The sequence below is a fragment of the Quercus lobata genome, chromosome 3 (assembly GCF_001633185.2).
Source record: "Quercus lobata isolate SW786 chromosome 3, ValleyOak3.0 Primary Assembly, whole genome shotgun sequence".
In the NCBI taxonomy this organism is placed as follows: Eukaryota; Viridiplantae; Streptophyta; class Magnoliopsida; order Fagales; family Fagaceae; genus Quercus; species Quercus lobata.
The window spans coordinates 59,801,666-59,814,186 of record NC_044906.1 but is presented as its reverse complement, the minus strand read 5'-3'; the positions used below and the strand labels follow the sequence as shown (position 1 = coordinate 59,814,186).

Sequence of the window (12,521 nt, the reverse complement as noted above, 5' to 3'; positions counted from 1 at the left end):
AGAGAGAGAGAGAGAGAGAGAGAGGTCCTCGTGGTACCTCGGAGCCTTCATAGCGATTGAGGTTGGTGTTATTTTGCTACAACCCTAAAAACCCATTTTCAATTTCTTCTTAATTCTTCAATTTGTTTCCATTTCCGCCTTGTATTTCCATGTTTTCAATCATAAAGCTTCAATCTTGGAATTCAAAGAGTTGAATTATTTGGTTTTTATTATCTCTTTATATTTTGAGGATTTCTTTTTTACTTTTGATATTTGGGTCTTGTTGGGGATGTTAAGCCATGATATTAAGTGAGTTTGAGCTAGAAATTTTGTATAAATAAATGGGATTTGTTTTAATATGGAATTGAATTTGTCAAATTGAGTGGTAAACTCAAAGGGTTCAGGTGATCTCTCAGGCAATGGTCTTAGCATTTGGTTCAAGCGGCTACTTAGAAGTCTTTCAATCATAATTTGACCTATGTTATGTGGGTTTCAATCATAATTGTTGTTGGTTGTGTTGTATTTTTGGATTGATTTGGTACTTTGGGGTTTTAGGATTTGATGATTTTGCTACGTTTGAGAAAATGGTGATTTTGAGATTTTTAATTTTTGGATTTTAATTTCTGGGTTTGTGTTTTTAGATCTGGGTTTGTGATCTTGTTCAAGACACACTTAGATCTCAATTCATGTGATTTTTGGGTTTTAATTCTGTTTTTATTTTTTTTATTTAGTTAAAATTAATAATTTTTTTTAAAAAAATTTAAATGCTAACGTGGCATTTTTTAATAGCAAAATAAAATTCTTTATAATTATTTTAATAGTTCCATCTGCCATGTAGGACTTTGCCGTTAGGGTATTGACAAAAAGGACTAAAATGAAAGGCGTTTTTCTAAATAGGGACTAAAAGCGGTGAAAATGAAAGATAGGGACCAAAGTGAAAATCGCATGAAAATATAGGGACGAAAATGTGATTTTCGCCTATAAATTATTGTTGTACTCTGCCTGAAATGGTTGATTTTCTTCAGTGTAGTGTACTAGTGCCAGAACTCATAGTTTGACTTGGCATTTTTTCTTGAGGTAAGACCAACCGATTTGTTACTTTAGAATTAAGATAATGGTACAGAGGTTGGTAAAACAAAACTATAATATGACCAGCTTAATCAGGGAACTGCATTAAAGTTTTGGTTACGGGTAATTACATTTGGAAGGGGAAAAAATTAATATTATGCTTTGATATCCTTCTAATTTAATTATGTGACAAAATAGTATTCAAAACTATCTGTAAACATGGCACCCACAAGAGAATCAACAACAACGCCACTTTAGACATGGGTCTATCGCATCATTTTTTTTTTTGAAAAGGGGGTCTATCGCATCATTAATGGGTTGATATTGGAATTGGAAATATGACCAAAGTCAGGAATCCAATTTCCAATACTTCAAAGTACTCAGTTTCGTTTTCAATCTCATTATAGATTTATACTATATAGTCCACTTACTCTTGATTCTTAAATATACTATATATATTAATAATAAATAAATAGTCCACTTATTCTTCCATCTCCATGGAAAGCAAACCGTTGGCCCAACTAGTTTGACGTTTGACGTTGCCTTTGTTTAAAGATGGGAAAATGGAATGTGAATTCGTTCATGCGTAAGGATTGGGGAGAGAGAGAGAGGCAAACAAAGGGGAACGGGTGCGGACTTTTGATTTTTGACCGACCTATTAAATGGTGACGGAGGAAATTATTCATGTGTAGATTTTGTAGTATGACTTTATTAATTAGTCATTTGACTTTCTTAAAAAAAAAAGTGATTTGTTTTAGTATAATTACACACATATGGTCTTATAAATCATTACATAGTAGGTAGGAGGAAATTTCTCAAACTGGCCGGGAACTAATCCTTGTCTATCTAGAAATGATACTATTGATTGGACAAAGTTTGAAGAAATCTTCTTTGACTCACTATATAACGATTTATATGTATATTATTTAATCAAGTCACACAATTCATTAAAAATGTAATGAGACTAAAAATACAAGTGGATGATCAATTCAACTGCCACATAGTGGGCTAGAGAAAAATTCATTACAAAATGTATGAAGGTAAATATTTTCCTCTATGATTGGGAAAATTGCACTAGCCTCCCTTGAAGTTTTTTGTTAGTACACTCACCTCCTCTCCTCTCTACTTTGTAATAAGACACACATCTTTTCTAAAATGCAAACTATTTATATCAACTTCTCTTAAATGATTGAAAAAACATGCACTAAAAATCCTATTTAGAAAAAAAAAAAACTTTGAAATTTTCAAATTTCCTAATGGAGGGGTGTGGATGATAGTTTAAGTGGAGGGTATACTATGAAATTCAAGATTTTTTTAAGTATTTTTTTTTCTCAATTATTCGGGAGAGTTCTATTTAAATACTTTGCATTTTAAGAAATACTAGTCGTTAACCCGTGTGATGCACGAGAAAGTTTCTTAGAGGATAGGGTTAGCTTGCACGGTGGAGTCATACCATGGCTACCAGAGTTTGTTCCTAAGGTTGGACTCAAAATTGTCAAAAATGGTTGTGAGTGCGGCTCATTTTAATCACAAATACAAACATAAAAACTATTTAAAAATCAAATAGATGAACCACAATACAATGAAAAGTCAAATTCTCAAACTTTGATAAAATTGCTGTTGCTCTTGGCTTAATAATTGGTAATATTAAATTACATTAACACTTATCTTAAAATAAGTAAGTTGCTGAATTAAATAAATTCTACTCAGTTCAAGACACAACAGTAAATTTTATAGTGAGGCTAAACTGTCTGCTATACAAAAGCTAATTGGAAATTATGTTTCAAACAAAACATATGTATGCACATTTATGTTACCAATATCAACATGTAATACAAAGTTTAAAGAAAATCAAACCAACCCATCAACAAAAAAGTAAATAATCGCTATGTTTTTTCTAGAACAATTAGGTAAACAACCATTTCACTATTTCAATAAGGATGGAAAGTTTTCTATTAGATTATCCTAAATACTTCTGATACAATTTTACAGTCATTTGGAAAACAGTTATTTAAAAAGAAGAGAGAGATAGAGAGGTTCATTTGGACAATGAACACCTCTCTATCTTGCTATGATCAAATCAAGCCTGCTTCATTTAGTAAAAGCTGAAATTTCCTATTAGCACAGATGTTTCCTGTAGTAAAATTTGATATATTGAAAGGATCCAAAATTGAGGGAAAACCTATATTAGGGTTTCGAGTATTGATAAAAACCAATTCTAAATCAAAACAAAATCTGAACCAATTTCTTAAATCAAAATCAAACAAAATAGCCGAACCTATATCCTATTAAACACCCAAAATTAATATAAAAGATTTTACCTGTAGCTGTTCCAGTAGTCTAATGTTAGGTTGGTTCCTACGTATGGGTCTTGCAGTGTTTGTTGGGCTGAGTTTGTGTTTGCGTTTGAAGGAGGGACGGAAACTGAGAAATAGGTTTTTGTATCGGGTTTTGTTTAGGAGTTGAAGAGAGTAAATTTTATCGGGTTTGTTTTGGGGAGAAATAGTTATTGGGTTAGAAATAGTTACGGTGTTTAGGGTTTTAGTTATTTTTTTTTTTATTATTTTTTTTTTTTAAGCCTTGAACTTTTAAGGGTGATCATGAGAGAGAGAGAATTGGTCCTTCTCCAGTATTGGTTTGGCTGCAGGGTTGTGTAGGAATAGGAGAGGGAGGGAGATAGCTACGGTGGCAAGTAGGACAGGAGGTGTGGGAAGACAACCACTGTTGAATGCAGTTCACGTGGAAGCCATGGTTACACCTTCCTAACACACGAATCCCCTCTCCCTCCACGAACTCTGACAAGCAAATCGCACACTTTGCTTTTGTTCCAGCCAGCTTCATCCCTGTCGAAAACACCAAGCTCGAACTTACAATTAACGTATCAGCTGCCTCTTTCTCTAGCGTGCTCTTTTACTCATCATGTTGTACTTCTTGTTGATTTTGGGGTAGTGGTTGTTGGTGATTATTGCCACCATGACGACGTCGTAGGAAGCAGCAAATGGCGGAGTTGAGAACCAAAGCACATATGAGTGCGCAGAGGAGGACGATGAGGACTATGGCCACGTTTGCTTCAAAATCCCAAGAATTAGAGTACGGCTGCCAAAAATAATGCTGATGTATTAATAGTTTTATTTTTTTAGGGTTTTTTTTAATAGTTTTATTTTTTTTTTAAATAATGTTGATGTGGAAAAATGTGGGAGTTTCAAAAGTTTCGGTTTTTAAATAATACTGATGTGGAAAAATATGGGAGTTTCAAAAGGTTCGGTTTTATATATATATATATATATATATAGACAATTCTTTTATTCTATATATGAGTGTAACAAATAATAATGGAAAAACTTGGGGAAATAAGTTCAATTTACCCCTTTGTGATTGGAACTATAAACGTCCTTGCAAGTTTGGGCTGTGCGACCGCAGGCCCATTATATTTAAGTTTGAGTCAGGCCCATGTTACTCAATTCAGCCTTGTCTCTCGCCTTTTCAAAATCACCCTTCGGCTCCCAAATTTTGCTCGCAATCGCGCGGGAAAATTCCTTCACAGAGTTTCTCTCCAATGGAGTTTGCTTCAGTTCACCCAATCTGTCTGCATGTAAGTCAAATTCTCCAATCCCTAAAAAGAAATCTCCAATTTCTTCATCGATCGCAACCCATTTCTGATATCTATTGCTTACAGTTAATTTCTTCTGCGATTCAAAGATGCCGATTGTCCGAAGATTTATGCAGACTCTCTGTTGTTCTCAAATTCTCTCCAAATTCCGATCCTCTCCTTCTTCGCATTTCAAGTAACTCTCTCTCTCTCTCTCTCTCTCTCTCTCTCTCTCTCTCTATATTAATTTGATTTTACTTTGAGTATTGTGATAAATTTGCAAAATCGCTCATAGTTTCATAATGTCGCAGAGAAGGTAACAGAGGCTAAAACTACGTCGTTTTAATTCGAATATTGTCGATAAACGTTTCCTTTTTTGGCTAAGTGAATTTCTAAATTGATTCTTAAGAGATTACATTTGAGAAGGATCAGAGGTGTGTGACAAGAGGGATTTTTTTTTTTTTTTTTTCCTTCGTAATGAGCAGTTTCGGATACCGGGATTGGAAGCTGCCTGGAGGAGTTTCAGGACTTGAAGTTTCCGAGGGAAGCCGTTATTGCCGAAAAGTGGGGTAAGTAGAGAGAACTGAGGTTCAATTAATGCTAACATTGGCTGTAGTCGTTTTCGTGTTGGAAAAACTGTATAGTTATTTGAATTTGTGGGGAGAAATGCTTTTGTTTATATGTGATTGTTTGATGGGTGGTTTGATTGGTTTCTGGCATTGTGATGCAGATGGAGTGCTTTCTGTCAGAACTACTAGTAAGTTTCGTTTTCTAAGGGTAATTGTGCTTTGATGTGATATAAGAACTTTTCTGAAAACAACTACTTTTATGTACTATGAGCAAGGTTGTTTATGAATTACTTCGTGATTGTGTTTCACACACGTTTGGTTTAGGGTTATCTGTTAATTTCCATTGACCATGTGAATGAATTATAGTAATTCTTGGAACCGAGAAGGCCAGATTCTTGTGGTGCGTTTGGATAGCAGGATTTGGGCATGTGAATTTGGATTTGAGTGATTAAAATCCAAGGCATTTCAAATCTATTGATTTAAAATTCAATTCCAAATTCAAGTTTCCAAAGCAACCTTGAAAATTCTTATTTGAATTCATATATATATATATATATATATATATCTATATATATTATTTCGTTTCGTTTAAATGTTTAGCATCTATTTTAGTGTTGCTGGTGTTAATTGTGGAGATTGCAGGCATATGTGACAATGAGGTATTTAATTATCAGTTAAATCTAAAAGAAAGTGCGTCTGCGAGGAGGCTGACTAGGCTACCTTCAAACCCTAAGAATGGTGTGAAATTCAGGCATGGAAGTTAATTGAACTTTTAAGTTGTTGATTTATAGATTACCTTGTCAAAATTATTTGATGATTTTTTTTTTTCCCAGTGGGACCGAAGTATGTCTTTCCATCTCTGAAAGTCTTGATGTTTTACTGGCGGAGATCAATTGTTTCTTTCAAAAGGTCTGTTATCCCTATTCTGCAGATTCAGTTGTTTCTTTTCTGTCAAACAATGTAGGTTTATAATTGTAACTTGCTTTTGACTATCTGCAAATACCTGATCAGATTGCTTGTCAACTTTTGAATATTTATTGTTGTCTTGCAAAAAAAAAAAAAAAAAAAAAAAAAAAACACATACATGGTCTTGAAAATGATTAAAGAAAGGACTTGAGATTACAGTGATGTAGTATTGTTTATGTTGAACATCTCTCTCTCTCTCTCTCTCTAATATATTTGACAAGGCTAGCGGTTAAGTTAATGGAAGAATTTAAGATCACAGTGACTTAGTATTATTCTTGCTGGGACATAGTTCTTTTGTTTTTACATGGCTAGTAGTGGTTGAATCAAGTTAAGTGTTGGATGCACTTTTAAAGCAATTTGAGGATCCTGAAAATCTTAGTTGATTGGAATATGGTGTCTTTTGTTCTAATTGATTGATAATAAATTGCTTCACTGTTTACATTTCTTAACTCACTTTCCATACTTCTTATTTCTTAACTCACTTTCCATACTTCTCTGTCAAGTGCTTGATTGATAATAGATTGCTTCAATGTTACATTTCTTAATTAACTCACTTTCCATACTTCTTCATCAAGTGCTTGTTGAAAACCTTTTCTTCAGTTTTCTCTTTATTTACTCTAATCTGTTCCCTATTGGTTTTGCAGATGCTCGTTCTAAAGATTCCTGTGAGTCCTATTTACTATTCTTGCTTTACGTAATAAAGATTTTCATGTTATTAATTATCTAGTACTTCATGAAAAGAACTGAAGATATTTTTTACTTTTTTTTAAGGCTTAAATGTTTTTTATTTTTATTTTGGGTAAACAATGGTGACCTTTAAGAAATTGTTGATGCTGCTAGAAAATCTCCTCTTATAACTTTGAGCTTGATTAATTTTGTGTAATATTTATTTCATACTTTTAACATTCAATAAGAGAAGGATCATGCAAATTTGTCTAGTTGTGATATTCACAATGACACTAACTAATTGATAACCTTTATTTTTTGTCCAGAATGTTGCGTATGAATTGGTAGTTGAACATGATGATGCTTCTGGATTGCAATATGAAAATGTCTTTCTAGCAAATGAGTCCAATCCCTTACATTTTTCAGCCTCAAATCTTGAACGTTTGAAGTCAGGCTTTGAAGATTATATTTTAAAGCATGGAAATAGCTCAAGTAAAAAGTGTGGCTCTTGCTTTCCAAGTTTGTAAGTTCATACACCAAATTCATGCTTATGTTCCTATTTATCTTCTGGACTCCACTTGCATTGATTCGGGAGAAAAGAGGATGAATCAGGCAAGAGTTATTAATTCCATTATTGCGTGGTTAGCTTTATTCTTTGTAAAATATTGCATGCTTAATCATGTGAATATTAATTTCAATAATTTGTAAGCCTCTACTTGATGATCTATCTATTTATGAACCTCTGGTTAGGGAGCATCTCAAGGTTGGGAGTGGAATAGCATGCTGCACAGAAGGCCTTAGGAATACTGAACTGGTGATGGAAGCTGTCATTTTGATAAGTGAAATATCAGAGCCAACAAGTAGTTGCTTCAGACCATGTGGTGCTAACAGTGAGGTATATTTCTTCTCTTCAAGTTTACATTGTTTCAGCTCTTTTATAACAAAGGATAACTATGAAATATATCTTGTTAAAATGTGAAGCCTGATTGGAAATTGGATCACTTGCATTTGCTTGTATTCTGCATAAGAATCATTAAAGCCCAGCTATGTAACCTTTTTTTGCTATAGAACTTTATGATTATAAATTCATTTGCCACTGAATGCAGAAGTTGCGTGCTAGATATATTTGTAAAATGTTGTTTTTTTTACCACACCTGTTATAGCTCATGGTTTGATTTTTCTTCATAATTAATTCCTGATCGAATATATAATGACAGAAGATGTAACTTCCATGAACTTATTCAAAAAAATGTAAGTTCCATGATACGATCAGGTACAAAAGGCATAGAGTAAGATCTATGAGCACTAATTCAGAAATATTATTTTTTTGGTTCCAGAGAGCCTAAATATGTCAGTGGCAAGGATGTTATCAATCAACCTTTTTTTTTCCTTTTCATTTATATAAATGTGTCTGTGCAATAAGATGTTGAATTTTAGGATTTGTTTGTATATAGAGGCCAAACGGTTATTGAATAACAAGCAAATCAGACATTAACATATGAATCACTTTGTTGACCAGTAAGGCTCTTATGTTGTCATGACGTCACTCAAATTCAATTCCCATAATATATGCTTTAAAAATATCATCTGATCAAGTTGTAGTTTGGTTAGAGCTTTGTCATTCTCTGCTCCCACCTTGATATTGGAAAGTGGAAGGATTAAAGCCCATTCCTATTGTTGGACAACTTTCTTGGAAACTTGTGAAACAATTTACTTCCTTCATTGTCATGGATTTCACATTTCCTTTTATTTAAATTTGTCAAAGTATGCAGTAAAGTTCGTGCATTTTTTAGGCTATGCTGTCATTGGATCAATCCAAGACAGCTTTCTCATATATATGAAATTTACAAAAGCATGCGGTTGAATTTATTATGAAGTTAATCCACTGTTAACCATCTAATCTACTTTGAATTGGGCAATACAATGTCTTTAGGTATGCTAATGTGATCATATGCTGGAATGATTGATTAGTATATTAGTCCAAAGTCCAAACCATGTGCAAATGACTTTTGGGATAGCAGAAAGGTAGGTGTCTTAGGCTATACTGCCCCTGGGTCATCCAAGACAACTTTCTCATATATATGAAATTTACAAAAGATGCTGTTGAATTATTACTCAATAATCTACTGTCAAAAATATAATCTACTTTGAATTTGGTAATATACTTATACCATGTCTTTAGGTATGCTATTTTATCATATTGGAATGATGGGTTAATATAGTCCAAACCATGTGCAAATGAATTTCGGCATAGATATGATATGATGTGTTCAAATTAACTATCTGAATAAAGAATTTAAAGACCAATGAAGTTCATTAGAGGAAATATAGATTAATATCTAAGCAAACTACTTTTACTACCAGTAATGCTTGTTTTAATTAGTTTATTTGGCTGGTTCTTTTTAGTTTTTTGATAATTCAATTGTTTCGATAAGTGGGGGTGGGGGGATTTGAACCCGGGTTCTCCTCATAAAGGATTTGGATGATTGTGAATTTTTTTTGTATTCAGGTTTTGTGCTTTAAAGATTTCACGCCTTGTTCAATTCCACCATCATCTGTGAAGGCATTAACTAGCATTGACTGGAGAAGTTATGGATTGACTTTGGGTAGTATCGTGAACCAACATGGCTATGCATTGCTGGAATGGGAAGGCTTGCCACCATCTGCTCGTATTGACATTGTCCTCCACTGTTACCATAATCAATATCCAAGTTTTGTAACATAAGCTTCGGTTTCTGATATGGCTAAATGTCAACCCTTTTATGCTTTCTGATCGTAGTTCCCATTACATTTATATATGCATATATCTATGCTTTTTTGTAGGTGTGTATGAGTGTTTTTCTCTATATGTTAATATATTGGCACAGGGGGGTCAGCAGGGCCTCAGTCCCTTTACGGATTTAAAATTTTCTTTCACTGGATATCTTTTCTGTAGACTTTAAAAGAAAACAACATAGACGTGAAACTAAAAAAAGAAATTTGGACATAAGTACTGTGTACATGCCTCTTCCTTGACTTGTCACCAAAGATATGATACCATCAGCAAGGAAAACTCAACTTGACAGAAATCTTATAAAAAAATCAGTGAAACTTGCATTGGATGATTTGAAGGAAAAGCATGCAGGAGTTCTTCTTAGTGCCCACGCCCTCAAGGTAAATCTCTCTCTCACAAGTAGATGACGACTTTAAAGTTTCTACTGTAGTAGGTAAGAAAATAATGTTGATGTTTATTATGCATTAATATTTTTATGTCATGCCACTATTCTCTTCCACAATTATATGTGTTTGTGTGTGTATAGGGTTTTCTAACATGTGCGGTTATCATTATAACAATTTACTTTTTACAACAATAAATCTATGAATTTTCAAATTCCAGCAGGTCAACATTTCATTCAAGGGAGCTCCAGAAGTTCATATTTTTATATGATCAGAATCTTCCTTCAAACTAGTTTGGAGAAAATTCCATCCAACCCATTACATGACAAGTCAAATGAGCATACACATATTTTTAATCACAAATTATTTAAATAGTTATTATGATTTGTTTAGATAATTTAATTGAGTCATGTGACTAAAATACACGTGGATGATCATCTGAACTACTAAATAATGGATTGGAGGAGATTCTGCTAAATTAGTTTTTAGAGGTAAACTGTGTCCTTTTTATAATGCTCAAAATGAAAATGATTTCTCCTAATTTTCTAACACATGGATTATAAATCTAAAATTATTTTGGTTATGAGGGATTATACATTTTGTTTGTGTTGTTATATGTCATTGCCTTAGTCAAAGTCTATATAAGCGGTACATTTTTGCACATTAACAAATGGCATAATTGTGTAGCACTATAATCAACCCGTAAATTCTTGCTATTGTTGCAGGGTTTGATGCATTTACTGTCAAACAAAATCAAGAGAACTTGAAAATTGAGTTATCAAGAACATGTATTGCTTTGAGAAAAACTTTAATAAAACTAACAAATTTGTCCCCTCTTGTTGGGTTAACAAACAAGTTGCATCTCATACGGCATGAACCAGAATGTATATAACTATATATAACTCTTTCTGTTGTGAGGAAGGATTTTTTTTTTCTTGTTATTAAGGATTTTACTTGTCCGTGGACAGCGGTTCACGACTAAGTAAGCATCTTATTTTGTGCTGATCTATCAACTTGACGTACTCCTGTTGGTGAGTTTAGTCTGAACTTGGTGCTTTTCATTTTTCAGATTCGCAATTGTGCCCCTGATCTTGCAAAAACCATTGCTGGCCTAATCTTGTCCTCCAAGGATTCAAGCTTCCAAGGAGAATGCTTCTCTCTTCTTGGTTTGCAGTCTGAGGGAGTTGGAGGTGAAATTGTTGAAGATTGTATCAAGGAAAAGATTATCTCGGTTATAGAGATGAATGATAGAAAGTCCAACCAGAAAAGCGAACTTGCACCTTTTCTTTTTGAAAATGACAGCCTCCAGGTGCTAGAGTTTCAAGAAGAGGAATACGAAGAAGGTGACGACGGTCCCTTCAGTCCCTTGGATATATAGTAGTATCTTGCATCATGCATTTGACCAACCCGTATCTCTAAAGTTTTGTAACTATGGAAGTCTGTTAAGCAAGTTTTACTCGTGGTTTTTCTAATTTCTTGTATTTCAAGACCAAGGTCTAATTTCTAACCCAATATGGTTTTGGTGTTGGCTGGCGCGTTTGCTATTGCCATTTAAACCAGTTCATGTTGAGACGATTGGCTTTTCAACTGCATATTAGAAAGTCCAGCTTGGCTACCACTGTGCCTTGGCAATTGGCAATATTATAATGGGCATGGATAGACTCTAGATAGTACTCTTTTACATGCCGACTAAATAGTTAGAGCATTAGTTTTGGTGGTGTTAAAAATCTATATTACTATTTTTAGGATCACCAGTCACAAAACTGGGGCTGCAATGGTGGAGTTATAATTAAAAGATTTGGCTTGAATGAACCCACAGGGACGGGAATGAACGTAGGAAAATTAATTAAACCTTAACCAAATTAATCCTAATCTAGTTTAATAAAAATTGATTATTTGCAATTAAATAAACTAAACAAATAATTAAACTAAGCAAAGATATAATATAAGCAGTAAAGAGATGTAAACAATCTAAAGAAAGGAATTAAGGTTTTGGAATCCGTCTTGTTAATTCATATCAGCATATATTTATGATCATTAATTTTTCCCAACTACTACATGATAATCTAGAAATCAATGTTGCTATCATGGAAAATATTATCATTAAAACTTCTATTTAAATAGCTAAAGCATGCTCGTCTTCGCTTCCTAGGTATAAAATCAAATCAATTGTATCTGTTGACAAACAAATCACAAAAGATATCCAATTTTAAAATCAAGAAATAATATACCAAGCATTCAATTAATTAAGACAAATCCTAAGTCATGAGAAAAACATGATTGAACTCATATCTAGAATCTCATCTTAGTCAATTGATATGAAGCAAGAACAATTTAAATCATTAAAGAGCAACTATTGTGGGAAAAATAAAATCACATAAATATTACTGATAATCCTTAACAAGGTTTCATCTTCAACCCTAATTATAAATTTAGCTACTCATAGTAATTGAAAGAAAACACAAAAATAAAATACTAAACATTAAACTAGAAAAATAATTAAATCTAACTGTCATGGAAGAGGTAGC

General features: G+C 33.2%; 1 protein-coding gene across 3 annotated transcripts; it reads left to right on the top strand.

Moving 5' to 3' along the window:
- The first annotated feature begins 4,555 nt into the window (after positions 1-4,555).
- LOC115981894 (type 2 DNA topoisomerase 6 subunit B-like) lies at positions 4,556-11,611 on the top strand. Of its 3 annotated transcripts, XM_031104322.1 has the most exons (12): positions 4,556-4,639; positions 4,724-4,832; positions 5,122-5,205; positions 5,367-5,393; positions 5,848-5,956; positions 6,039-6,114; positions 6,816-6,836; positions 7,164-7,360; positions 7,588-7,732; positions 9,347-9,540; positions 9,864-9,990; positions 11,063-11,611. In XM_031104322.1, exons 1-12 carry the CDS (start codon positions 4,604-4,606, stop codon positions 11,369-11,371), a joined length of 1,434 nt encoding a protein of 477 aa, XP_030960182.1. In that variant the 5' UTR covers positions 4,556-4,603; the 3' UTR covers positions 11,372-11,611. The 3 variants fall into 3 exon arrangements, with proteins under 3 accessions (XP_030960182.1, XP_030960185.1, XP_030960184.1); XM_031104325.1 differs by lacking the exons at positions 4,556-4,639; positions 4,724-4,832 and having other exon boundaries at positions 5,118-5,205; positions 5,880-5,956; XM_031104324.1 differs by lacking the exons at positions 4,556-4,639; positions 4,724-4,832 and having other exon boundaries at positions 5,118-5,205; positions 5,841-5,956.
- Positions 11,612-12,521: the final 910 nt, after the last annotated feature.

Coding starts and splice junctions, on each gene's coding strand:
- LOC115981894 (XM_031104322.1), top strand. CDS start 4,604: ATGGAGTTTGCTTCAGTTCACCCAATCTGTCTGCAT. Junction 4,833..5,121: donor TCTCCTTCTTCGCATTTCAA/GTAACTCTCTCT, acceptor CGTAATGAGCAG/TTTCGGATACCGGGATTGGA. Junction 7,361..7,587: donor GGCTCTTGCTTTCCAAGTTT/GTAAGTTCATAC, acceptor ACCTCTGGTTAG/GGAGCATCTCAAGGTTGGGA.